The 27,553-nt window shown below is 46.5% G+C and overlaps 1 protein-coding gene across 1 annotated transcript; it reads right to left on the minus strand.

Moving 5' to 3' along the window:
• Window positions 1-361: 361 nt before the first annotated feature.
• LOC123157526 (heme oxygenase 1, chloroplastic) lies at window positions 362-4,365 on the minus strand. Its single transcript, XM_044575815.1, has 4 exons — window positions 3,634-4,365; window positions 1,230-1,453; window positions 690-797; window positions 362-596 (listed from the first exon to the last, which is right to left on the minus strand). Exons 1-4 carry the CDS (start codon window positions 4,079-4,081, stop codon window positions 504-506), a joined length of 873 nt encoding a protein of 290 aa, XP_044431750.1. The 5' UTR covers window positions 4,082-4,365; the 3' UTR covers window positions 362-503.
• Window positions 4,366-27,553: the final 23,188 nt, after the last annotated feature.

Raw genomic sequence — 27,553 nt, forward strand, 5'->3', positions numbered from 1 at the left:
CACACGTCGCCGAGGAGAGGAACACCGTCAAGGTTGCCATTGTCGAGCACCAAACATCTTTCACAGGCTGTCAGGGCATCGTTGCCGCCATGTCACCTCACAACACTACAGCTCCGACTTCACCGCTACACAAAAGGAAATTGCAAGGACAAAGCTACATGACAACTACAGGAATTTGAAATACCAAACCCTAGCTGCCAGCCTGCCACACCACCTAGCGCTAGGCGCTTGCAGTCCAGCACGCAGCTAGGGTTACGATGCTAGGATGACAGAATTCCTTCTAGGAAATCCTTAGAGAACGTAAGGCACATGGAGCAAACAGGATAAAGTGCGGATCAGCAAAAGGCAAAGGCCAGGCAGATGCAATGGAAGGATTATTAGTGTATATGACAATTTCATTGCAAGGCAGTTCAGACCGGGCAGAGCATGTTCCTCCCCGGTGCACAGACATGGCTTAGTATTTACAATGTTTATCGTGAAACGTAACAGAGATCGTTTTTGGCTCAGGTAAATATCTGGCGTAGGAGATCCCCTGAGTAGGCGAACGACTTCTCGGTCTCCTCCAGGCAGTGGTCCTTCTCTTCCCGAGACCAGCTCTGATAGCGAATGAAGCAGATTAAGACCAATCCATGGGAGGATAAATTAGCAGACAAGAATAAGAGCGTGAAAATCAAAGCTCTTGAACTTACAGAAGCAACTTGGTTTAGTGTGGTGCGGACATTCTGCAGCAGCTGGGACAGGGTACCTTCCCACTTGTAGAACTCCAGCTCTTTCTTGTTCAGAATCTTCTCGGCAACCTGAAATGAAGAGACGGCATGATTACTCCATTTTAAAGGATGTCAATTCATGGAGGAACAAATAACTTTCACTCACACCACACGGACAGATTACGGGCTAACATGATGCCATGATTTGGAAAGTACAAAACCAGGATTCAAGGTCCAAACCGAAATGGACAGCTATAGGATGAATATAAAGTTATATCTACATAGCACAAGTCCCAGATATAGAAGTAGATGTGTATATAATGTGATATATACTCCTCAACGAGGTACACACAGTAATACCACGCGTCTACCTCTTGATTTTTCAACTAGCCCAACCATAAGAATGAGATGTAAGAAACAGAGCCAACACATGCTTTACAACAATATGTGGAGCCATTCAGAAAAACACTATTTGACTCAGATGAAAGTTCTGGTACAAGACTATTTTCCGCAAAGACATACCTTTTTGCCAATCATTCGGCCTCCAGCAGTATGAGCAAAGTACACATTATAGAAGTGGCAAATAAATGCTTGGGGGTCCTTCTCAGACAATTCTTCCAGATAGGAAGCATATGCAGTACCAGCAGCAGATGGCTCTGGAATGGTGTGACCCTGTTCCGTGAACCATTCCAGATCTTTCTTCAGTGGCTCTGATCTCTCCAACCCAGTATTCCTGAACTCCGCATCTGAAAAGCATAAATAATGAGACTGTCAATCAGCACCATCAAGCTAACAAAGATGAAAGAAACATTCCAGAATTTTCCTAGAGAATATAAATGCAGAAACAGATTATATAACCTGCCACGGTACCACTACAAGATTTCAGTAATTATGACGTTTATCGTTCTAAAACAGAATAAACGAAGTACCATCCATTTTGCTTAAAATTTCCAGTTGTAACAAAATAACCAGTGTTACTGTCAATGGAAATCTGCAGCTAAAGGTGACGTCAAAGTCAACAACCATAGATTTCACAAGTTCAAACCAAATAGACAATCTAGAATTGGCAAATTTAATTTTAAAACTACAACTGCAGTAGGCAATGTATCAATCTCAAACCATTTATTTGCTAGTTTTGAACTAGCTATTATTTTTGTTGCAAAAAACAGAGTAAACAACAAGAACTCAAATTTCTCACACCCAAGCGGCCAAATGAAACCATAACCAATATAAGAAGAGACATGGTAACAACAGCGCATGAAACTGATATTTGCTAGTAGAAGAGAAAGAACCCTTCAGACACAGGGAGATGAAGGTTGCACTGTAAACAGTTTTTTTTTTCAGAGAACACTGTAAACAGTGTTGTGAAAAGTACCACCTCCTGCACAAATTGTCTTGCCAGCTACCTAACCCCGGGTAAGCACAGCGACACCCCAGCAAAGATAAAAGCATTGCAGAAGAAGGCATTGAAAGGAAGTAGTACAAAATGGCTTCAGTCATCATTCTATATGGGAAGAATCCATCATGCCCAAAGAAGGGGGCACAGAGAAGCTTTCAACAGGTTGTCAAACAGAGGAAAAATCAGGTTCCGTTTGGAGCACAATTTTGTAAAACACCGAAAAGCAAAATCCTACAGGAATAGGAAAACCAGGTAGCTACGAAACAGAGGAACTGAAACATACGAAGGCCTATGCTCGGCTATGCCTGGAAAGCAGAGGAAACTTTTCTAGTGAGAGATAGTCTTTCAAGTATTTTAACTGGCTGAGGCCCATAATCTGGCACAAACAATGTATGCTTTATTGACTGGAGTCATCTTACACCCGTATAGAATTATTTGTTTATTTAGACAACCAGCAGCGTGCCTCAGGCATCCGCCCAAACAAGAGCTCAGGCTGGATTTTTCTTCCCGTGAAAAGTGAAGGAAAGCGGACCTTTCCAGAGGAATGGTTACAGTCATTCCTTTGAATTGAACAGCTTCATAGGGATTTTTTCTGAAGGAACCTGAACCTGTACGATTCCTCCAAATTTCCTTTGGAGCGCACAGGCCCTCAGTATGCCAATATGGTTACATACTTATATGTTAAGCAAACAAATACACCATACCAATCACAAGCAAATGCAAATGGAAATGCACCAGCTCCCAATACTTTTTAGTTGATAGCTTGATATATGAGCAGTATTTAGCCATCGCCGAAAATTACTTAAAAACCACTTCAAACTGCGAAGTATGAAGCTAAGTGTTTCCTCTAGAACATTTTAGATACATAAATGCTGTAGAAACACCTATGAGTCAAAGATGATCCCCTCCCAGGCATATAGTTGGATGCGCCACTAGTTTTGTGCCAGCATCCAGCATGTCTCAAACAGGTAAACACCTAGTATGTTTTATTACAGTTTTATGGCTGGAATCTTGAATTCAACTAGATAACCTCCATTGCAAGCTCTCGAGCTGCCACTAGTCTTGGTAGTTAAGTACATCCCATCACAGTTTTATAATAGCAAAATACAAACATCATTCTATTTAAAATTTCAGTCTGATACCTAGTTTTAAATAAATAAATATATATTTCCTTGAAAGCAAATGCAATCATAATAGTCCTAAAATCTGTGTATACCATAGGTTGGATTAGTAAATTATGATTAGGATTAGGACAATCTATCTTTCCCAACTATCAGAATGATCCAGGGAAGGCAAAATAAACCCGGCCAAGAATGTTATTGCCCGTCTCAATCCTGGTTCCCTATCTGTACACTCAATTTTAGTGTGCTAAAAATAAATAACTACGTATGGACTGTTTTGTGACCAAATCAACTGTAGCACGAAATCATCACCTGCCACACACTGCAATCGCACACGGGCCGCAAAATTTAACTGGTCAAAAAGTAAGACACGGAAGACCAACAGCGAGGGCTTGCAATCACTCACACCAGGGGACGGCGGCGCGGTCGACGATGTCCTCGAGCGTCTGGAAGACGAGCTTGCTGTCGACGAGGAAGCGCAGGTAGCCCTCGACGGTGGGCTCCCACCGGGCGACGGGGGGCGCCTGGGGCTCCTTCTCCCCCTCCCTGGCCTGGTCCTTGGTGTGCAGCCGCATGGCGACGGCCCTCATCTCGTCCACGAACGGCTTGCCCCCGCCCTCGCCCCTCGCCGCAGGGGCCATCTCGGTGGCCGCCGCCGCCGCGACCATCCTCCTCCGCTGCGAGTTGACCACGGAGATCCCCGGCACGGGGCGCACGCCGACCGACACGGACAGGCCGCTGTTCCTCCCGGCGGCGGCGACGGAGACGGAGACGCGCGGGGGCGCGAGGGCGTGGTGCGGGGCGGTGGCGGTGGCGGCGAGCGATGCCGATGCTGATGCTGCCGCGGGCGCCATGGGTGCGGAGGTGCTCTTATAGCGCGCTAAGGTTCGTGCCCGGGAAGGCGGGTCGCCGATGGCCGATGGCGACAGGCGGTTGCTTTGGAGTGCGGCCTTGGTGCGGTGGGCGGGGGAGGGAGCGTGAGCGCGCGGAGGAGTGAGGACGGAGGGGGCGGGCGGGGAATAGAATACTGCGGCTTGTTGGATTTTTAATCGCGCGGAGGATTGGAACGGCGGGGAATGGCGTGCGGGTGAGGCTCTCTCTCCGGCTTGGGGAAGACGATGGGGTTCTGGTCTCCTCTTTCCTTTTCGCGAGAGGAGGGAGGTGGGGAATCGAAGTTTGACATGTGGGGTCGGGAGATGTGGGGTAGAGGTGTCAGTGGGAGGTGTTTGAGGGGGGAACTGTTTTTTTTTGTTTTTTGATGAGGGGTGAGAGGGGGAACTGGTGGGGTCGAGAGGATGGGAGGCGCAGGTGGGGTATGACGGATGGGCCCGGGGGGCAAGGGGGCGGGAGGGCCATTGGGCCATCACGTGACGGCGAATGGGGCGACGGTCTCGTCCAGTTCTATTTTTGTGTCTTTTCTGTTCAAGAAAATATTTTTTCCATGGCAATTTTTTTCGAAAAATCTATTAAATGGGCTTAATTTGTTAAAATTAATTTTTTTAGATGAAAGCTCGTCACGGGTGGTCATGGTGAGGAGATTTGGAGCACGCAGGGGTCGCACATGCACTTTGTGGATAAGGGTTGGCATATGGATACATATGCCTTATGAAAAAAGTAATTTGAAGCACCTACATTCATTTTTCTTCTCCAATGCAAGCTATCACTAGTAGGCCTCATTAAAAAATAAAAAATAAAGACTCTAGTACACATGCATCTCTATTTTTCACTCCAACCTTTTCAGCTTTTGTCACCGGACCACGCTTTTTCTCTTTAAGTACCGCCTCGTGAAGAGGATCCTGCTTCCCTATCCGAACCTAATTTACGTCATATCCGATCCTACATGGCATGCGAGGCATCACCTTGAGGCTATGCATTGTACATGCCCTAACATGTCCCGCACATCTTCGTGTTCGCTATAAGATTTGTATATCAGAACTTACAATGGTAGGTGATTATAGTTGATTTATTCACAAGTTGTTCAGTCTTAATAAACAACTAGCAAGATGCCTGTGCATTGCATGAAACATTAAGATGCATTTGTATGAGTAGTTTATCTTGTGGGAGAAAAGAATGAACAAAGAAATGCCTTATCTGCAAATGTGGAAAGGAGTGCGGGTAAATTGTCATAGTTTTCTTTCTATCCGTCAGATACAGATCGAACGGTCTATATTGCAGGATGAAAGGCACACTGTCATCACCAACACTATTTTTTATAAGAGTAGAGAAACTTGAGGTAAACAAGAAGTTGGTGTGCGACATGGGAAACCAAGTTTCTGAACCACGAGGCAAATGTGCGGTCCATGAAGTGCATGCACACGCCCCTGCGTGCCCCTGCAAATTTCTCATTGCTAATGGACTATGGGGGTGGCTTGTTAGGTTTAACCTACCGCCACTGTCCTAATCATTGTTAGCACGGACCATTTGCCAGATGTAGTTTTCTTTGCCAATGCTAGCAACCCCTATCACATATAGACCACCCAGTGGGCCACTGCCCTAATCATTGTTACCATGGATCTTTTGTCAGCAGTATTTTTTTCCTAATGATAGCAACCTCTATCACATTTAGACCACCCAGTGGGTGGAGTGAATTCATCTCCAACCTAAATGTACTCGAAGGGGAGAGTGATATAACTCCAAGACCCTATCGGGGGAGCAGTAGTCTCGTATTCGAGTGGACTCATGCGACTCTGGCCGACGTGGAGAAAAGGAATTCGACGTCGACCATGGAAAGTCTAGAACGGTCCAACACCTCTCCTAACATACGACCAAGTCATGTACCACCCATGGCGATTGAACATATTCAAAAAACACTAAAACGTTATTTTTGTCAGTGTAAAATGACCTTCCCTATAAGATTGCCGTACACACACTCTACTCATCATTATTATGGATGCGTTACTAGTGACAGTCCCTAATCTTTTTTTTTCTGAAAACATCATAACTTTATTCAATCAAAATAACGGATACATCGTTTAATAGGAAGGGTACAATTTCAATCAATTGCTCCTCAAACCAATCAAATGTGAACGTTTCAGTGCCATTGGTAAGGTTTGTCCATATTACCTTGAAAGAGAGGAAGAGATACTCGGTGTTCTATGAAAAGCTGCCATACTTCTGTTATTTTTGCGGGCGGATGGGACATATCGTGGAGGAATGTGGGGACGATGTGCATGACAGTTCGGTTTGTGATTGGGGGGATTGGCTGCATTGGGTCAGCGAGCCGGTGGGTTCGGGTATGAGAGGAGGCAGAGGAGGAGGGGGAGTAGGGGGAGAGGAGGTGCTGAATACTCGGGCAGGGGCCGGGAAGGAAGAAATAGTGGAAGAGGAGATGGAGGCTATGGAGGAAAGACACATGCAGAGGAGGAGGAGGGTGCTGCTGATATCCAGAAGGAAGGAGGGGTAGAGCTGGAGGTGGGGATGGACATAATGCAATTTAAGATGATGAAAGCAGCCGAGGAGAGATCAGTTAGGAAAAGGCTTGTAGGGGATGATGGTGTGGTAAATGTGAGGGGCCAGGTAGTATCTAACCTGGTAGGGAAGGTGGCGGATGCGGTTCTTCGATTGGAGAATGGTGAAAGTGTGGGTGAGGAGAAGCCTAAGGACCCGAATACAACGCCAGGGAAGAATCCAATTGTGAAAAGGAGGAGACATGGAGATGGAGGTGGGGAGGAGAAGGAAGGAGTGGACATGGACATAACTACACAGGCGGCCTCCGGGGAGGAGGACCGCCAAGCCCAATGAATTACCTAAGTTGGAACTGCCGGGGAGGGGGGAACACCCGGACAGTTCGAGAATTAGCGACGTTATGTAAGTCGCGTTCCCCCATGGTTGTGTTCCTGTGTGAAACTAGACAGAAGGAGGACAAGATGAAGAGGATCCGAGCCAGGCTAGGGCTCAAGGGGTTTTGTGGTGTTGACAGCAATGGTCTTAGTGGTGGATTAGCGCTCTTTTGGAGGGAAGATTGTGTGGTTACAATTTTGGGTAAGGAAGACAGATACATTGACACGGTAATCCAAGCTCATCAGGGTGCGGTGGAGTGGCGAGCTACCTTTGTCTATGGGGAGCCACGGGTGGAGAACAGACATCTTATGTGGTCCAAGTTACAGAACTTGAAGGTCGTCAACGATTTACCTTGGCTTGTAATTGGTGATTTTAACGAAGCCATGTGGGATTTCGAACATCTTTCGGTCACACCCAGAGCAGAAGCCCAGATGGTGGCCTTTCATGATACATTAGAGGTGTGTGAGCTCGTGGATCTTGGTTTTACGGGTGTGCCGTTTACTTATGACAATAAGCGGGGGAGATCGACCAATGTAAAAGTGCAATTGGATCGAGCTGTTGCTACGAACGGATGGCGGAATTTGTTTGTGTTTGCTGTGGTCGAGCACATACCATCCCCGTGCTCAGATCACCTTGTGCTCTTTTTGCAGGGTGAACTGGACTCAGGCCCTGTGAAAGGAAGGAGTCGAAGATATGAGGTTTTTTGGGAGAGGGACTCGACATTACCACAAACAGTGCAAGATGCATGGAGTGCTGTTGGTGAGATTCTTAATCTGTCACAGTTAAGGGATGCACTATCCAAAACAATGACGGCTCTTGGTACATGGAGTAAGAGGTTTGGTAGTGTGACGAGAGAACTTGCGAAGTCACGAACTCAACTGGAAGAGCTCATGCATATGAATGCGGATAGGGATGAGATACGAGTTGTTATGGATAAAATGAATGAACTTTTGTATAGGGAGGAGATGATGTGGATGCAGAGATCTAGGATCTCGTGGTTAAAAGAGGGAGACCGTAATACCAAATATTTCCAGAGCAAAGCGGTTTGGAGAGCGAGGAAGAATAAGATCCGGGAACTTACTGATTCTATTGGGGTTGTTCATACCGAGTTTGCTGATATGAGTAGAATTGCAAACGAATATTTCCACAATATTTTTTCAGCAGACTCTTCCCTTGTTGCAACTGAGGTTGTAGATCTCTTTGAACATGTGGTGTCGCCGGAGGATAATGATAGGCTTTGTGCCCCTTTTACCGACAGAGAGATTTCTGATGCAATGTTTCAGATTGGACCGTTAAAGGCACCCGGGCCAGACGGATTCCCAGCACGGTTCTTCCAACGCAACTGGAGTACGGTGAAGGCGGGAGTGCTGACGGCAGTAAGGGATTTCTTCAGAATAGGGGTTATGCCGGAAGGAGTTAATGCAACTTCTATTGTGCTAATCCCGAAAACCTCTAACCCTGCTAAAATGTCAGACTATAGGCCGATCAGTCTTTGCAACGTGATCTATAAGGTAATATCTAAATGCTTGGTTGACCGGTTGCGTCCGTTGTTGGATGATATTATTTCGGTGGAGCAAAGTGCGTTTATCCCGGGAATAATGATTACTGATAATGCCTTAGTTGCTTTCGAATGTCTCCACTACATCAAACAGGAGAAAGACCCCATAAAAAGTTTTTGTGCCTATAAGCTGGACTTGTCGAAAGCTTATGATAGGGTTGATTGGGCCTTCTTGAAGCAGGTGATGCAAAGGCTAGGGTTTTCTCGTCGATGGATTGATTGGATTATGGGATGTGTCACATCGGTGAGGTATTCAGTAAAATTAAATGGAACCCTCCTGGATTCATTTGCACCGTCGCGGGGGCTGCGGCAAGGAGACCCACTCTCTCCGTTCTTATTTATTTTTGTGGCAGATGGACTTTCAACTATTTTGAGGAAGAGGGTGCAAGATGGTTCTATTGCTCCTGTTAAGATTTGCAGGATAGCGCCCGGAATATCTCATTTGCTATTTGTTGATGATATGATGCTGTTTTTTGAAGCCTCAAGAGTGCAGGCAGAACATGTTAAACATGCCTTCAATCTGTATGGTGCGGCCACTAGCCAGAGTCTAAACTATGACAAATGCTCGATTTTTTTCGGTGAAGCTTGTCCTTCTTCGGTTCAGGAGCAAGTCAGAGATGCTCTACAAGTAACTAGTTTGTGCTTTGAGGAGAAATACTTGGGCCTCCCCACACCTGAGGGCCGTATGTCAAAAGGAAAGTTTCAGAACCTCCAAACAAGCCTTACAAAAAGGCTAGTGCAGTGGGGGGACGAGGTTTTGGCCCAGCCAGGAAGGGAGGTTCTTATAAAGTCTGTCGCACAAGCTTTGCCCACATACATTATGGGAGTTTTTAAGCTGCCTTACTCGGTTTGTGACGATCTGACCTGAATGGTGAGGAATTTTTATTGGGGATCGGAGAAGGGAAAGAGGAAAGTACATTGGAAGGGTTGGGACCATCTTATGCAACCTAAAGTTAGGGGGGCATTGGTTTCAGAGATTTTCGGCTGTTCAATCAAGCGCTCCTCGCTCGGCAGGCCTGGAGGTTGTTAACAAGACCGGAGAGCTTGTGTGCTCGTCTGCTTAAAGCCAAATATTATCCGCATGATAAGCTTGAGGATACGGTATTCACTGCAAATGCGTCTTCCTCCTGGTCGGCTATTAGCCACGGGTTGGAGCTGTTGAAGAAAGGCTTGATATGGAGAGTGGGTAATGGTGAGAGCATTCGGGTGTGGAGGGATAACTGGATTCCACGCCCTATCTCTTATAAACCAATCTCTAGACAAGGTGTATGCCGTATACGATTTGTGTCTGATCTTGTTGGAAATATGCCCTAGAGGCAATAATAAATTAGTTATTATTATATTTCCTTGTTCATGATAATCGTTTATTATCCATGCTATAATTGTATTGATAGGAAACTCAGATACATGTGTGGGTACATAGACAACACCATGTCCCTAGTAAGCCTCTAATTGACTAGCTCTTTGATCAATAGATGGTTACGGTTTCCTGACCATGGACATTGGATGTCGTTGATAACGGGATCACATCATTAGGAGAATGATGTGATGGACAAGACCCAATCCTAAGCCTAGCACAAAGATCGATTAGTTCGTATGCTAAAGCTTTTATAATGTCAAGTATCATTTCCTTAGACCATGAGATTGTGCAACTCCCGGATACCGTAGGAATACTTTGGGTGTACCAAACGTCACAACGTAATTGGGTGGCTATAAAGGTGCACTACGGGTATCTCCGAAAGTGTCTGTTGGGTTGGCACGAATTGAGACTGGGATTTGTCACTCCGTGTGATGGAGAGGTATCTCTGGGCCCACTCAGTAGGACATCATCATAATGTGCACAATATGACCAAGGGGTTGATCATGGGATGATGTGTTATGGAACGAGTAAAGAGACTTGCCGGTGACGAGATTGAACAAGGTATCGGCATACCGACGATCGAATCGCAGGCAAGTACAATGTCGCTAGACAAAGGGAATTGTATACGAGATTGATTGAGTCCTTGACATCGTGGTTCATCCGATGAGATCATCGTGGAACATGTGGGAGCCAACATGGGTATCCAGATCCCGCTATTGGTTATTGACCGGAGAACGTCTTGGTCATGTCTACATGATTCCCGAACCCATAGGGTCTACACACTTAAGGTTCGATGACGCTGGGGTTATAAAGGAAGTTTGTATGTGGTTTCTGAATGTTGTTCGGAGTCCCGGATGAGATCCCGGACGTCATGAGGAGTTCTGGAATGGACCGAAGGTAAAGATTTATATATGGGAATTCCTGTTTTGGTCACCGGAAAAGTTTCGGGTTTTATTGGTAACGTACCGGGACCACCGGGAGGGTCCCGGGGGTCCACCAAGTGGGGCCGCCATCCTCGGAGGGCTGCATGGGCCAAGTGTGGGAGGGGACCAGCCCCAGGTGGGCTGGTGCGCCCCCCCACAAGGGCCCAAGGCGCCTAGGGTTTGGGGAGGGGGCGCACCCACCTAACTTGGGGGGCAAGTTTCCCCTCCCCCCTTGGCCGCATCCTAGATGGGGATTGGGGCTGCCGCCACCCCTAGGGAGGGAACCCTAGGTGGGGGTGCAGCCCTCCCTCTCCCCCTATATATAGTGGAGGAAAAGGGGCAGCCCAACACATGAAGTTCTTCTCCTGTTGGCGCAGCCCTACCTCTCTTTCTCCTCCTCTCCCGCAGTGCTTGGCGAAGCCCTGCAGGATTGCCACGCTCCTCCATCACCACCACGCCGTTGTGCTTCTGCTGGACGGAGTCTTCCCCAACCTCTCCCTCTCTCCTTGCTGGATCAAGGCATGGGAGACGTCATCGGGCTGTATGTGTGTTGAACGCGGAGGTGCCGTCCGTTCGGCACTAGGATCTCCGATGATTTGGATCACGACGAGTACGACTCCTTCAACCCCGTTCTCTTGAACGCTTCCGCTTAGCGATCTACAAGGGTATGTAGATGCACTCTCCTTCCCCTCGTTGCTAGTATCTCCATAGATAGATCTTGGTGACTCGTAGGAAAATTTTGAATTTCTGCTACGTTCCCCAACAGTGGCATCATGAGCTAGGTCTATGCGTAGATTCTTTGCACGAGTAGAACACGAAGTAGTTGTGGGCGTTGATTTTGTTCAATATGCTTATCGTTACTAGTCCAATCTTGATTCGGCAGCATTGTGGGATGAAGCGGCCCGGACCGACCTTACACGTACTCTTACGTGAGACAGGTTCCACCGACTGACATGCACTTGTTGCATAAGGTGGCTAGCGGGTGTCAGTCTCTCCCACTTTAGTCGGATGGGATTCGATGAAAAGGGCCCTTATGAAGGGTAAATAGCAATTGGCATATCATGTTGTGGTTTTTGCATAGGTAAGAAATGTTCTTGCTAGAAACCCATAGCAGCCACGTAAAATATGCAAACAACAATTAGAGGACGTCTAACTTGTTTTTACAGGGTATGCTATGTGATGTGATATGGCCAAAAGAATGTGATGAATGATATGTGATGTATGAGATTGATCATGTTCTTGTAATAGGAATCACGACTTGCATGTCGATGAGTATGACAACCGGCAGGAGCCATAGGAGTTGTCTTAGTTTATTGTATGACCTGCGTGTCATTGAACAACGCCATGTAATTACTTTACTTTATTGCTAACCGGTAGCCATAGTAGTAGAAGTAATAAGTTGGCGAGACAACTTCATGAAGACACGATGATGGAGATCATGATGATGGAGATCATGGTGTCATGCCGGTGACGATGATGATCATGGAGCCCCGAAGATGGAGATCAAAAGGAGCAAAATGATATTGGCCATATCATGTCACTATTTGATTGCATGTGATGTTTATCATGTTTATGCATCTTATTTGCTTAGAACGACGGTAGTAAATAAGATGACCCCTCATTAAAATTTCAAGAAAGTGTTCCCCCTAACTGTGCACCATTGCGAAAGTTCGTCGTTTCGAAGCACCACGTGATGATCGGGTGTGATAGATTCTAACGTTCACATACAATGGGTGTAAGCCAGATTTACACACGCGAAACACTTAGGTTGACTTGACGAGCCTCATGTACAGACATGGCCTCGGAACATAAGAGACCGAAAGGTCGAGCATGAGTCGTATAGTAGATACGATCAACATGAAGATGTTCACCAATGATGACTAGTCCGTCTCACGTGATGATCGGACACGGCCTAGTTGACTCGGATCATGTAATCACTTAGATGACTAGAGGGATGTCTATCTGAGTGGGAGTTCATTAGATGAACTTAATTATCCTGAACATAGTCAAAAACCCTTTGCAAATTATGTCATAGCTCGCGCTTTAGTTCTACTGTTTTAGATATGTTCCTAGAGAAAATATAGTTGAAAGTTGACAGTAGCAATTATGCGGACAGTAGAAGGCTTATGTCCTTAATGCACCGCTCGGTGTGCTGGACCTCGAACGTGGTCTGTGGACGTTGCGAACATCTGGCATACACGTTTTGATGACTACATGATAGTTCGGTAATGTTAAATAGTTTAGAATTGAGGCACCAAAAGACATTTTTGAAATGTCACAGAACATATGAGATGTTCCAAGAGCGGAAATTGGGATTTCAGGCTCGTGCCCACGTCAAGAGGTATGAGACCTCCGACGAGTTTTCTAGCCTACAAACTAAGGGAGAAGAGCTCAATCGTTGAGCTTGTGCTCAGATTGTCTGAGTACAACAATCACTTGAATCGAGTGGGAGTTAATCTTCCAGATGAGATAGTGATGTTTCTCCAAAGACATTGCCACCAAGCTACTAGAGCTTCGTGATGAACTATAACATAACAGGGATAGATATGATGATCCTTGATCTATTCGCAATGTTCGACACCGCGAATGTAGAAATCAAGAAGGAGCATCAAATTTTGATGGTTAGTGAAACCACTAGTTTCAAGAAGGGCAAGGGCAAGAAGGGGTACTTCATACGGCAAATTGGTTGCTGCTCCAGTGAAGAAACCCAAGGTTGAACCCAAACCCGAGACTAAGTGCTTCTGTAATGAGGGAACAGACACTGAAGCAGAACTACCCTAGATACTTGGTAGATGAGAAGGCTGGCAAGGTCGATAGAAGTATATTGGGTATACGTTATGTTAATGTGTACTTTACTAGTACTCCTAGTAGCACCAGGGTATTAAGATACCGGTTCGGTTGCTAAGTGTTAGTAACTCGAAATAAAAGGCTACAGAATAAATGGAGACTAGCTAAAGATGAGATGACGATATGTGTTGGAAGTATTTCCAAGGTTGATGTGATCAAACATCGCACGCTCCCTCTACCATCGGGATCGGTGTTAAACCTAAATAATTGTTATTTGGTGTTTGCGTTGAGCATAGACATGATTGGATTATGTCTATTGCAATACGGTTATTCATCTAAGGAGAATAATGGTTACTCTATTTATTTGAATAATACCTTCAATGGTCTTGCACCTAAAATGAATGGTTTATTGAATCTCGATCATAGTGATACACATGTTCATGCCAAAAGATATAAGATAGTAATGATAGTACCACTTACTTGTGGCACTGCCATGTAAGTCATATTGGTGTAAAACACATGAAGAAGCTCCATGTTGATGGATCTTTGGACTCACTCGTTTTTGAAAAGTTTGAGACATGCGAACCATGTCTATTGGTGTATACGCATGAAGAAACTCCATGCAGATGGATAGTTTGGACTCACTTGATTTTGAATCATTTGAGATATGCAAATCATACCACATGGGCAAGATGACTGAAAAGCCTCAGTTTTAGTAAGATGGAACAAGATAGCAACTTGTTGGAAGTAACACATTTTGATGTGTGCAGTCCAATGAGTGCTGAGGCATCCAGTGAATATCGTTATGTTCTTACTTCACAGATGATTTGGGTAGATACTGAGTATATTTAGTTGATGAAACACAAGTCTGAATTATTGAATGGTTCAAGTAATTTCAGAGTGAAGTTGAAGGTCATTGTGACGAGAGGATAAAATGTCTATGATATGATCATAGAGATGAGTATCTGAGTTACGAGCTTTGGCACGCAATTAAGACATTGTGGAAATTGTTTCACAATTAATACCGCCTGGAACACCATAGTCTGATGGTGTGTCCGAACATCATAGTTGCACCCTATTGGATATGGTGCGTACCATGATGTCTCTTATCAAATTACCACTATCGTTCATGGGTTAGGCATTAGAGACAACCACATTCACTTTAATAGGGCGCCATGTGATTCCGTTGAGATGACAGCATATGAACTGTGGTTTAGAGAAACCTAAGCTGTCGTTTCTTGAAAGTTTGGGGCTGCGACGCTTATGTGAAAAAGTTTTAGGTTGATAAGCTCGAACCCTAATCGGATAAAATGCATCTTCATAGGACACCCAAAACAGTTGGGTATACCTCCTATTTCAGATCCGGAAGCAAAAAGGATTATTTCTAGAAACGGATCCTTTCTCGAGGAAAGGTTTCTCTCTTGAAAGAATTGAGTGGGAGGATGGTGGAGACTTGATGAGGTTATTGAACCATCACTTCAACCAGTGTGTAGCAGGGCACAGGAAGTTGTTCCTGTGGCACCTACACCAATTGAAGTGGAAGTTGATGATAGTGATCATGAAACTTCGGATCAAGTCACTACCAAACCTCATAGGACGACAAGGACGCGTACTACTTCAGAGTGGTACGGTAATCCTGTCTTGGAGGTCATGTTGCTAGACAACAATGAACCTATGAGCTATGGAGAAGCGATGGTGGGCCCGGATTTCGACAAATGGCTTGAGGCCATAAAATCCAAGAGAATATCCATGTATGAAAACAAAGTGTAGACTTTGGAAGAACTACTTGATGGTCGTAAGGCTATTGGGTACAGATGGATTTTAAAAGAAAGACAGACAATGATGGTAAGTATTACCATTAAGAAAGCTCGACTTGTCATTAAGATGTTTTCCGACAAGTTCAAGGAGTTGACTACGATGAGACTTTCTCACTCGTAGCGATGCTAAGAGTCAGTTGGAATTATATTAGCAATTACTGCATGATTTATGAAATCTTGCAGATAGGATGTCAAAAACCATTGTTTCCTCGACGATATCCTTGAGGAAAGGTTGTATGTGATACAACCAGAAGGTTTTGTCAATCCTGAAAAACGCTAATAAGTATGCAAAGCTCCAGCAATCCTTCTAAGGACTGGAGTAAGCATCTCGGAGTTGGAATATACACTTTGATGAGATGATCAAAGATTTTGGGTTTATACAAAGTTTATGAGGAACTTGTATTTCCAAAGAAGTGAGTGGGAGCACTATAGCACTTCTGATGAGTATATGTTGTTGACATATTGTTGGTCGGAAATTATGTAGAATTTCTGGAAAGCATATAGGGTTATTTGAAAAGTGTTTTTCAATAGAAAACCTGGATTAAGCTACTTGAACATTGAGCATCAAGATATATAAGGATGGATCAAAAACGCTAAATGGTACTTTCAAATGAGCACATACCTTGACATGATCTTGAAGGTGTTCAAGATGGATCAGTCAAAGAAGGAGTTCTTGCCTGAGTTGTAAGGTATGAAGTTAAGAGTTAAAGCTCGACCACGGCAGAAGAGAGAGACAGGACGAAGGTCGTCCCCTATGCTTCGGACGTAGGCTCTATAGTATGCTATGCTGTGTACCGCACCGGAAGTGTGCCTTGCCATGAGTCAGTCAAGGGGTACAAGAATGATCCAGGAATGGATCATTGGACAACGGTCAAAATTGTCCTTGGAGTAAATAAGGACATGTTTCTCGATTATGGAGGTGATAAAAGAGTTTGGCGTAAAGGGTTATGTTGATGCAAGCTTTAACACCTATCCGAGTGACTCTGAGTAGCAAACCGGATACGTATAATGGAGCGACCATTTGGAATAGCTCCAAGTGGAGCGTTGAAGCAGCATTTACAATATGACCTAGAGATTTGCGAAGTACATACGTATCTGAATGTTGCAGACCCGTTGACTAAAACCTCTCTCACAAGCAAAACATGATCAAACCCCAGAACTCATTGAGTCTTAATCACATGATGATGTGAACTAGTTTAGTGACACTAGTAAACTCTTTGGATGTTGGTCACATGGCGATGTGACCTATGAGTGTTAATCACATGGCGATGTGAACTAGATTATTGACTCTAGTGCAAGTGGGAGACTGTTGGAAATATGCCCTAGAGGCAATAATAAATTAGTTATTATTATATTTCCTTGTTCATGATAATCGTTTATTATCCATGCTATAATTGTATTGATAGGAAACTCAAATACATGTGTGGGTACATAGACAACACCATGTCCCTAGTAAGCCTCTAATTGACTAGCTCGTTGATCAATAGATGGTTACGGTTTCCTGACCATGGACATTGGATGTCGTTGATAACGGGATCACATCATTAGGAGAATGATGTGATGGACAAGACCCAATCCTAAGCCTAGCACAAAGATCGTGTAGTTCGTATGCTAAAGCTTTTATAATGTCAAGTATCATTTCCTTAGACCATGAGATTGTGCAACTCCCGGATACCGTAGGAATACTTTGGGTGTACCAAACGTCACAACATAACTGGGTGGCTATAAAGGTGCACTACGGGTATCTCCGAAAGTGTCTGTTGGGTTGGCACGAATCGAGACTGGGATTTGTCACTCCGCGTGACGGAGAGGTGTCTATGGGCCCACTCGGTAGGACATCATCATAATGTGCATAATGTGACCAAGGGGTTGATCACGGGATGATGTGTTATGGAACGAGTAAAGAGACTTGCCGGTGACGAGATTGAACAAGGTATCGGCATACCGACGATCGAATCTCGGGCAAGTACAATGCCGCTAGACAAAGGGAATTGTATATGGGAATGATTGAGTCCTTGACATCGTGGAACATGTGGGAGCCAACATGGGTATCCAGATCCCGCTGTTGGTTATTGACCGGAGAACGTCTCGGTCATGTCTGCATGATTCCCGAACCCGTAGGGTCTACACACTTAAGGTTCGATGACGCTAGGGTTATAAAGGAAGTTTGTATGTGGTTACCGAATGTTGTTCAGAGTCCCGGATGAGATGAGATGCCGGACGTCACGAGGAGTTCCAGAATGGTCTGGAGGTAAAGATTTATATATGGGAAGTCCTGTTTTGGTCACCGGAAAAGTTTCGGGTTTTATCAGTAATGTACCGGGACCACCGGGAGGGTCATGGGGGTCCACCAAGTGGGGCCACCATCCCCGGAGGGCTGCATGGGCCAAGTGTGGGAGGGGACCAGCCCCAAGTGGGCTGGTGCTCCCCCCACAAGGGCCCAAGGTGCCTAGGGTTTGGGGAGGGGGCGCACCCACCTAACTTGGGGGGCAAGTTTCCCCTCTCCCCCCCTTGGCCGCACCCTAGATGGGGATTGGGGCTGCCGCCACCCCTAGGGAGGGAACCCTAGGTGGGGGCGCAGCCCTCCCTCTCCCCCTATATATAGTGGAGGCAAAGGGGCAGCCCAACACATGAAGTTCTTCTCCTGTTGGCGCAGCCCTACCTCTCTTTCTCCTCCTCTCCCGCAGTGCTTGGCGAAGCCCTGCAGGATTGCCACGTTCCTCCATCACCACCACGCCGTTGTGTTGCTGCTGGACGGATTCTTCCCCAACCTCTCCCTCTCTCCTTGCTGGATCAAGGCATGGGAGACGTCACTGGGCTGTACGTGTGTTGAACGCGGAGGTGCCGTCCGTTCGGCACTAGGATCTCCGGTGATTTGGATCACGACGAATACGACTCCTTCAACCCCGTTCTCTTGAACGCTTCCGCTTAGCGATCTACAAGGGTATGTAGATGCACTCTCCTTCCCCTCGTTGCTAGTATCTCCATAGATAGATCTTGGTAACTCGTAGGAAAATTTTGAATTTCTGCTATGTTCCCCAACAGATCTATTGAATGATAATGGATCGTGGAAAGTTCAGCTACTGCAGCAATTCTTTGTTCAGGAAGATGTGGATGAGATCCTGAAGATTAAAGTGCCCCGAAGAGGGGGTGAGGACTTCATAGCATGGGGGCCGGACAAGCGAGGAGTTTTTTCTGTTAGAAGTGCCTACCATATGGCGTTCGAGGAGTCCCATAGGGCTGTGGCTGTTGCTTCCAGCTCGTCGCCCTCAGGAGCAAGAAGTTGCTGGAATTTTATTTGGAAATGTGGAGTTCCGCCCACAGTTTCAACCTTTGTGTGGCGGCTAGCAACTAATGGTTTGCCAACATGTAAGAACAAACACAAGATCGGTTTGGAAGCCACTAGCAGGTGCCCGATATGTGGTCTAGATACCGAAGACAATTTCCATCCGTTTTTGAGATGTCAGCTTGGGAGTGATTTATATAGGGAAATGGCAAAGATATGGAATCTCCCTCAGATTCAATCGGTGGAGAACTGCAGGAAGGAATGGCTTTTACAAATTCTTGCAACCAAAAGTGATATGGAGAGATGCATGCTACTGCTCGTTTTCTGGAGAGCTTGGTTCGTTCGTAATGAGGTGGTACATCACAAACCAGCCCCGCCTTTGGAAGTTTCAGTGAGATATCTTCGTAGCTACTTGGACTCACTATGGGCAATCAAACATGACATTAATGTGGATCCAGTGAAGGGCAAGACAAGCGTTTTTGTGGAACCTATGAGGCAGCTGCCTGCTTATATTCCGGAAATGCCTTGGACTAAACCCAGGAAAGGGTGGAGTAAACTTAATACTGATGGCTCATTTGTGTCAAGTAATAATGCGGGGGCGAGCATGATTCTGCGTGATAAGGAAGGGAGGATTATTTTTGCAGCATGCAGGGCCCTGTATTCATGCAATGATGCACCTGAGGCGGAGCTATCCGCCTGCTTGGAGGGTTTGTCTTCATTAATTCAACAAACAGACTTGCCGATCGAAGTGGAGATGGATTCCTCAGTGGCAGTTTCCATTATCACATGTGGAGACTTTGATCGATCTATATACTCGTCGCTAGTTAATGATATTAGAAGTTTACTTTCTTCTCATCAATCTTGTATTACTCTCGTCGTTCGATCGCAGAATAAAGCGAGCGACATCTTAGCTTCCTATGGACGTACAAATAGAAGGACTATGACCTGGTTAGGGTCAGGTCCGCCTGAGGTATTGGAGGTAGTTCAGGAAGAATGTAATGAGACTTTGATTGAGTAATACAAGTATTGAGATCGCAAAAAAACATAGAAAAATCACAAGCAATAAAATAACAATAATCAAAAATTGCTGCCGCCACTCCCACCGACCGTCCTCCATTATTCATAGTCTCGATGACCTCCAAGTTATCAGAATTGATGACAAGTCAATTACACCCCACCCTTTGCGCTAGGGATAGCCCAAACCTAAGCGCTAGAACTTCCGCCATGAGAACGTTCGCACACCAGTTGATTCTCGAGTAGCCCCCTGCAACAAAATTTCCTTTGTCGTCCCTGAGAACTGCTCCGGTCGTTCCCTTAAGACAGTCCCTAATCTTTTGTTGCCTCTACAACCATGACATAGGGTATGCCAATTTTTTAAGAGGCAAATCACGACGTATCTGACAAAGTAGTGGCAAAAAAATCTAGACAAATAAAAATGGGATCAAACTACATGGAAACAAAAATGTGTGGCAAAATATTAAATCCCACCTATATGTACCACTCTAGAGGCTCATTACAGCACCCATCAAAATTCCGCAGCATTCAAGGCTCATTTAAATCAAAGGATTTTCATAGGAATTTAGGATGATTAGAATCTTTATGATTTCTCCTATGTTGATTGTTTTGATTCGTGGGATTAAATCCTATAAAAAATCATAAGGATTTCTTTGTAGTACATTTCATAAGATTTTTAACAGTCACTCAAACCTTTTTAAAATAATCCTTTTGTGTTTCATATGATGCAATCAAACAAACTAAAATTATGTAGGATTGAGATGAACATGCCATTTCAACCATATGTTTTCCTGCTAATCAAAGACAACCTTATAATTTCTTGCAAAAAGAAAAGGCCCTCATACATTTTCACCATCAACATATCCACGACTCCCAACTATCAACCTAGAATATTCGAAAAAAATGTCAACTTCGAACGAGGGGGTGTGTTGCCCTGTAGACGAGATAGTTTGCAATACAATGTTGTTGTATTGATGGGGTGCTGGTGCACGTATATATAATACAGGGAAGGTCTCTATGGCTCTATCTCAACTATACAAGACTAGAAGGTGGGCCACAACTCCAATACACGTGCAATACAAAATACATACTCAACACCCCCCCCCCTGCAGTCGAAGCGTCGCCAGAGACACAGAGACTGGACCGAAACTCCTCGAAGATGGGAGTAGGCAATCCCTTAGTCATCACATCAGCAAACTGTTGCGTCGTCGGCACGTGAAGGACCTGAACATGGCCAAATGCAATCTGCTCGCACACGAAGTGAATATCAAGCTCATATGCTTCGTCCGTCGATGGTGCACCGGGTTGGCGGAGAGGTAGACCGTGCTGACGTTATCGCAGTAGACAAGAGTGGCCTTGTGAACATCACAAAGCAACTCCTGGAGCAGCTGACGTATCCAAGAGCATTCTGCCACGGCATTAGCCACGACACGATACTCTGCCTCGGCGCTGGAGCGGGAGACCGTGGGATGCCGCTTCGATGACCAAGAGATCAACGATGGCCCAAGGTAGACGCAGTAACCTGACGTAGAGCATCGAGTGTCGGGGCAGCCAGCCCAGTCGGCATCTGAGTAGGCGACAAGGTCGGTGGAGGCGGAGGCCGTCAGGGTGAGTCCCAAAGACATGGTGCCGTGTACATAACAGAGAATATGCTTCACCAAGGTCCAGTGAAAGTCACGCGGAGCATGCATATGGAGGCACACCTGCTGGACAGCGTACTGCAGGTCGGGTCGGGTCTGCGTCAAGTACTGTAAAGCACCAACAATGGAGCGATAGAATGCTGCATCGGACGCAAGAGACCCCTCCAGAGCAGAGACCTTTGCCTTCGTGTCGACGAGGGTGGGTGCCGGCTTGTAGTTAGGCATACCGACACGCTCCAGGAGCTCGTGGGCATACTTCTATTGATGCAGAAAGAAGCCGTCAGGTCCTCGGACCACCTCAATGATGTAGAGCAGCAGATATGCAGTGTCAGCTCCCTGATGATAGACAAAGAGTGAGGCATCGGAGCGAGTGGACTGAAATCCCAAAGACTGTAGAAAGGCTGCGATACGCTGGTACCAAGCCCGAGGCGCCCGCTTCAACCCTAAAGAGAACGGGAGAGCAAGCACACAAAGTCGGGGTGCTCGGCGTCGACGAAACCAGTGGGCTGCTCACAGAACACCTGCTCGGCGAGATGGCCGTGCAAGAAGGCGTTGGCGACATCCAACTGGTGCACGGGCTAGGCACGCAAGACCGCCAGCTAAAGCATGGTGTGAATCATGCCCGGTTTCACAACTGGGGCAAAGGTGTCGGTGAAGTCCACGCCCGCGTGCTGCCGAAAACCACGAACCACCCACTGAGCCTTGTAGCGCTCGAGAATCGTCCAGGCGTGTCTTGTGGCAAAACACCCACTTGCCAGAGATGATGTTGGCACGAGGGGGTCGTGGAACAAGCTGCCACATGCGGTTGCGCTGTAGGGCGTCGAACTCCTCCTGCATTGCAGTTAGCCAATGGGGATCCCGAAGGGTAGTGCGAGCGGAGGTGGGAACGGGTGATGGCATCGACATCAAGGCGGCGCGCACATACTCATCAGCGGAGTAGCGGGTGCTCGGCCAAAGCACGCCTGCTCGGGCACGGGTAGTCACGCCAAGCGGCGGGGTAGCAGGGTCGGCGGTGGCGACGTGGGTGATGTCTACTATGCAATCTTCTTCTTGTAGACGTTGTCGGGCCTCCAAGTGCAGAGGTTTGTAGGATAGTAGCAAATTTCCCTCAAGTGGATGACCTAAGGTTTATCAATCCATGGGAGGCGTAGGATGAAGATGATCTCTCAAGCAACCCTGCAACCAAATAACAAAGAGTCTCTTGTGTCCCCAACACACCCAATACAAATGGTAAATTGTATAAGTGCACTAGTTCGGCGAGGAGATGGTGATACAAGTGCAATATGGATAGTAGATATGGGTATTTGTAATCTGAAATTATAAAAACAGTAAGGTAACAAGTGGTAAAAGTGAGCGTAAACGGTATTGCAATGGTAGGAAACAAGGCCTAAGGTTCATACTTTCACTAGTGCAAGTTCTCTCAACAATAATAACATAATTGGGTCATATAACTATCCCTCAACATGCAACAAAGAGTCACTCCAAAGCCACTAATAGCGGAGAACAAACAAAGAGATTATGGTAGGGTACGAAACCACCTCAAAGTTATCCTTTCTGCCCGATCTATTCAAGAGCCCGTAGTAAAATAACACGAAGCTATTCTTTTCGTTCAATCTATCATGAGTTCATACTAGAATAACACCTTAAGACACAAATAAACCAAAACCCTAATGTCACCTAGATACTCCATTGTCACCTCAAGTATCTGTGGGCATGATTATACGATATGCATAACACAATCTCAGATTCAACTATTCAACCAACACAAAGTACTTCAAAGAGTGCCCCAAAGTTTCTACCGGAAAGTCAAGATGAAAACGTGTGCCAACCCCTATGCATAGGTTCATGGGCGGAACCCGCAAGTTGATCACCAAAACATACATCAAGTGGATCACGTGAATATCCCATTGTCACCACAGATAAGCACGACAAGACATACATCAAGTGTTCTCAAATCCTTAAAGACTCAATCTGATAAGATAACTTCAAAAGGAAACTCAATCCATTACAAGAGAGTAGAGGGGGAGAAACATCATAAGATCCAACTATAATAGCAAAGCTCGCGATACATCAAGATCGTATCACCTCAAGAACACGAGAGAGAGAGAGAGAGAGAGAGATCAAACACATAACTACTGGTACATACCCTCAGCCCCGAGGGTGAACTACTCCCTCCTTGTCATGGAGAGCGCCGGGATGATGAAGATGGCCACTGGTGAGGGATCCCCCCTCCGGCAGGGTGCCGGAACGGGCTCCCGAGAGGTCTTTGGTGGCTACAGAGGCTTGCGGCGGCAAAACTCCAGATCTATTGTTGTCCCCGAAAGTTTTATGGTATATGGACTTATATAGGTGAAAGAAGTCGGTTAGGGGACGCTCGAGGGGCCAACGAGACAGGGGGGCACCCAGTAGGAGGGGGCGCCCCCCCCCCCACCCTCATGGCCACCTCGAAGCTTCCTTGACTTCAACTCCAAGTATCCTGGATCACGTTTGTTCCAAAAATCGCTTTCGAAGGTTTCATTCCGTTTGGACTCCATTTGATATTCCTTTTCTTCGAAACACTAAAATAGGCAAGAAAACAACAATATGGGATGGGCCTCCGGTTAATAGGTTAGTCCCAAAAATGATATAAAAGTGTAAAGTAAAGCCCATAAACATCCAAAATGGGTAATATAATAGCATGGAAGAATAAAAAATTATAGATACGTTGGAGACGTATCAGTGGGCCACGGCGGCAGCAGGGGCCGCGGCCACGATAGGAGTGCCGACAACAACGGATGCGCCTGGGGCGGCAGGAGTCATGGCGGCGGGGCATGGCCCGCAGCAGAAGGGGCCCCGGCGGCGGGGGCGGCCGCGGCTGTGAAGCGCCTGCCGAGCCGACGGTGGAAGAGGCAACGAGCAAGGTGGACGTCGAGCCCGTCGCAGGGGTGGCGTCGCTAGCTAGGGTGGCGGGCGGGGTGCCCACCAGCTCAACCTCGTATGAGGGAGACGGGGACCTGAGGGCCCGGTCAGACTCGACCTCAGGGGAAGGAGTCGAGAAACCGGGTGGTGGCGGCAGAAGGCGCCGTGCCGGGGGGGCGCTGGGGTTGGCCGCCACGCATCGCTCCAAGAAGGGGACGCGGGGGCCGGCGCCAAAGGAGCCGAAGCCGGAGGAACCTGAAAAAAAGGGAACACCGTCTCGACAAAAGTACACGTGCCTCGAGGTGTACACATGATGAGTGGCAGGATCATAGCACCGGTAACCTTTGGTGTTAGGAGGGTAGCCAAGGAAGATGCACGAGACGGAACGTGGTGCGAGTTTGTGTGGCGTGGTGGACGCGGCGCTACGATAACAGAGACACCCAAAGATGCGGAGACCGTCATAGGATTGTGGTGTACCGAAGAGAAGGTGGTGAGAAGCGTAGTTCCACCAAGGACGACACAGACGAATGTTAACTAAAAGAGTGGCGGTGGCGAGAGCATCGGGCCAAAACCTAGCGGGCACGTTGGAGTGAAAGAGTAACATGCAAACGCAGCCATTAAGAGTGCGGAGAATGCGCTCGGCACGGCCGTTCTGCTGTGAAGTGTAAGGGCAAGTTAGACGAAATATGGTGCCGTGAGAGGCGAGAAGTGTGCGAAGAGCGACGTTGTCAAACTCTTTTCCGTTATCAGTTTGGAGTGCAAGTATGGGGCGACCGAACTGGGTGGTGACATAGGAATAAAAGGCGGTGAGAGTGGCTAAAGGATCGGATTTACGATGAAGAGGAAAAGTCCACACATAATGAGAATAATCATCTAAAATCACCAAGTAGTATAGTTAGCCCATGTTACTTGCAACGGGAGACGTCCAAACATCACTATGAAGCAACTGAAACGGAAAAGTGGAAACTGAAGTAGACGCACTAAAGGGAAGACGCACGTGCTTGCCCAAACGACAAGCCTCACAAGTATGCTCGTCGAGCTTATTACTTGAGAAAGAAAAGCTCCTAAGAATTTGACGCAAAGCGGCGGGGTTGGGGTGGCCCAAGCGAGCATGCCAAAGGTCGACACCGGCGGCGAGAGCGACGGGTGTGGAAGTGGAGGCGCCGACGTGCACAGGATAAAGCTCATCAGGGCTATCTCATCGGTGAAACGCCATTCGGGTATGGGCGTCCTTCACAGAAGACCCAACACCGTTGAATTCAGTAGTAAGAGGATTCTCACGAGTAAGACGACGAACGGAGACTAAACTAGTGACTAAGTCAGATGAGACAAGGACATTAGACATAGTGAGGTGTGGAATTAGAAGGAAAACTAGTGCTACCGACATGTGTGATAGGTAAAGAAGAACCGTTGCCAACGGTGATACGAGTGGGAGTGTTAACTGGAGTGGAAGAGGATAGGTTACCAGGATGAGTTGTCATATGCACAGTGTTGGAGATATGCCCTAGAGGCAATCATGTATGATGATATTTCCTATGTGTTTATGGATAAAGATAATCCTTGGACATTATCAATGATGTGTATCAACAAGTATGTGACTTGTTTGTGGGACTATGCATTGTGTGATGACTGTCCTAAAAGGTCCCTAGTCGAAAGGGTTGTGTGGACACGCAGCCGACTAGACTAGCATATGACACGGTCGATGGCTTGGTCTCACTAGCCATGGAGCATTGGATGCTAGCCGGATAATATGGACTCTAAAGGATCTGGTCGGATTCGACGTAGTCGAATCCGAGTCGAGATAAGGTCCGAGTCGGACAGACCCAACTGTTAGACGCAGCGATATGTCATCTGTGAGTCTCTAGTACAACATACGTTCTATGTCCTAAGACCTGAGCTGACGCATGTACTCGGGATGGTGACAGACTTGCTTTGGGCCGACCAAACTCTACTCTGTGACTCGGTAGTTACAAAGATAGGTTTCGGATTTGTCCAGTCCCATGCTGTGAGACATGGTCGAGCAACATGGGATTTGCCCCTCCGATCATGAGAGATATACTATGGGCCCCTCATGTGATCCGACCAGGATAAGTGATAACCCACAAGTGTAGGGGATAATTGTAGCCTCTTTCGATAAGTAAGAGTGTCGAAGGTGATGGTGATGTTGGTGAAGATGGCGGAGGTGTTGGTTAAGATCGCGGTGATGATGATGGCCCCGGGCAGCGTTCCAGCACCACCGGAAGCAAGAGGGAGAGAGCCCCCCTTCTTCTTCTTCTTCCTTGACCTTCTCCCTAGATGGGAGAAGGGTTTCCCCTCTGGTCCTTGGCTCCCATGGCGTGGGAGCGGCGAGAGCCCCTCCGAGATTGGATCTATCTCTCTGTCTCTCTCTCTCTCTCTGTTTCTGCATTCTCAGATCCTGCCCCTTCACCATTTCTTTTATATCCGGAGATCCGTAACTCTGATTGGGGTGAATCTTTCGCCCAAATTTTTCTCATAAAATTAGCTTTCTTGCGGCAAAAGAAGAGCATCAACCGCCTTACGGGGTGCCCATGAGGATCCAGGGCGCGCCTGCCTCCCTGGGGCGCGCCCCCTACCTCGTGGCCCCTCGGGCACCGTCTCGTGTTGATTTTACTTCCCAAAAATCACAAATATTCCAAAATAATTCTCCGTCCATTTTATCCCATTTGGACCCCGTTTGATATTGGGTTTCTGCGAAACATAAAACATGCAACAAACAGGAACTGGCACTGGGCACTGGATCAATATGTTAGTCCTAAAAATAGTATAAAAAGTCACCAAAAGTATATGAAAGTTGAATAATATTGGCATGGAACAATAAAAAATTATAGATACGACGGAGACGTATCAGCATCCCCAAGCTTAATACCTACTCGTCCTCGAGTAGGTAAATGATAAAAAAGATAATTTTTCATGTGGAATGCTACCTAGCATAATCTTGATCATATGTCTAATCATGGCATGAATATTAAGACACGAGTGATTCAAAGCAATAGTCTATCATCTGACATAAAAACAATAATACTTCGAGCGTACTAATAAAGCAATCATGTCTATTCAAAACAACAAGGCCAAAGCAAGCTTATCCCTACAAAATCATATAGTTTGGCCATGTTTCATTTTCGTCACACAAAATGCCCCCATCATGCACAACCCCTATGACAAGCCGAGCAATTGGTTCATACTTTTTAATGCGCTTCAGCCTTTTCAACCCTCACACAATACATGAGTGCAAGCCATGGATA

The sequence above is a fragment of the Triticum aestivum genome, chromosome 7B (assembly GCF_018294505.1).
Source record: "Triticum aestivum cultivar Chinese Spring chromosome 7B, IWGSC CS RefSeq v2.1, whole genome shotgun sequence".
NCBI lineage: Eukaryota > Viridiplantae > Streptophyta > Magnoliopsida > Poales > Poaceae > Triticum > Triticum aestivum.

What these genes read in the sequence shown, in the direction of transcription:
- LOC123157526 (XM_044575815.1), bottom strand. Translation starts at nt 4,081, where the DNA reads ATGGCGCCCGCGGCAGCATCAGCATCGGCATCGCTCGCCGCCACCGCC. An exon ending in CCGCGCCGCCGTCCCCTGGT is followed by an intron (nt 1,454 to 3,633) that starts GTGAGTGATTGC and finishes TATGCTTTTCAG; the next exon opens with ATGCGGAGTTCAGGAATACT. An exon ending in GCCGAATGATTGGCAAAAAG is followed by an intron (nt 798 to 1,229) that starts GTATGTCTTTGC and finishes TCTTCATTTCAG; the next exon opens with GTTGCCGAGAAGATTCTGAA.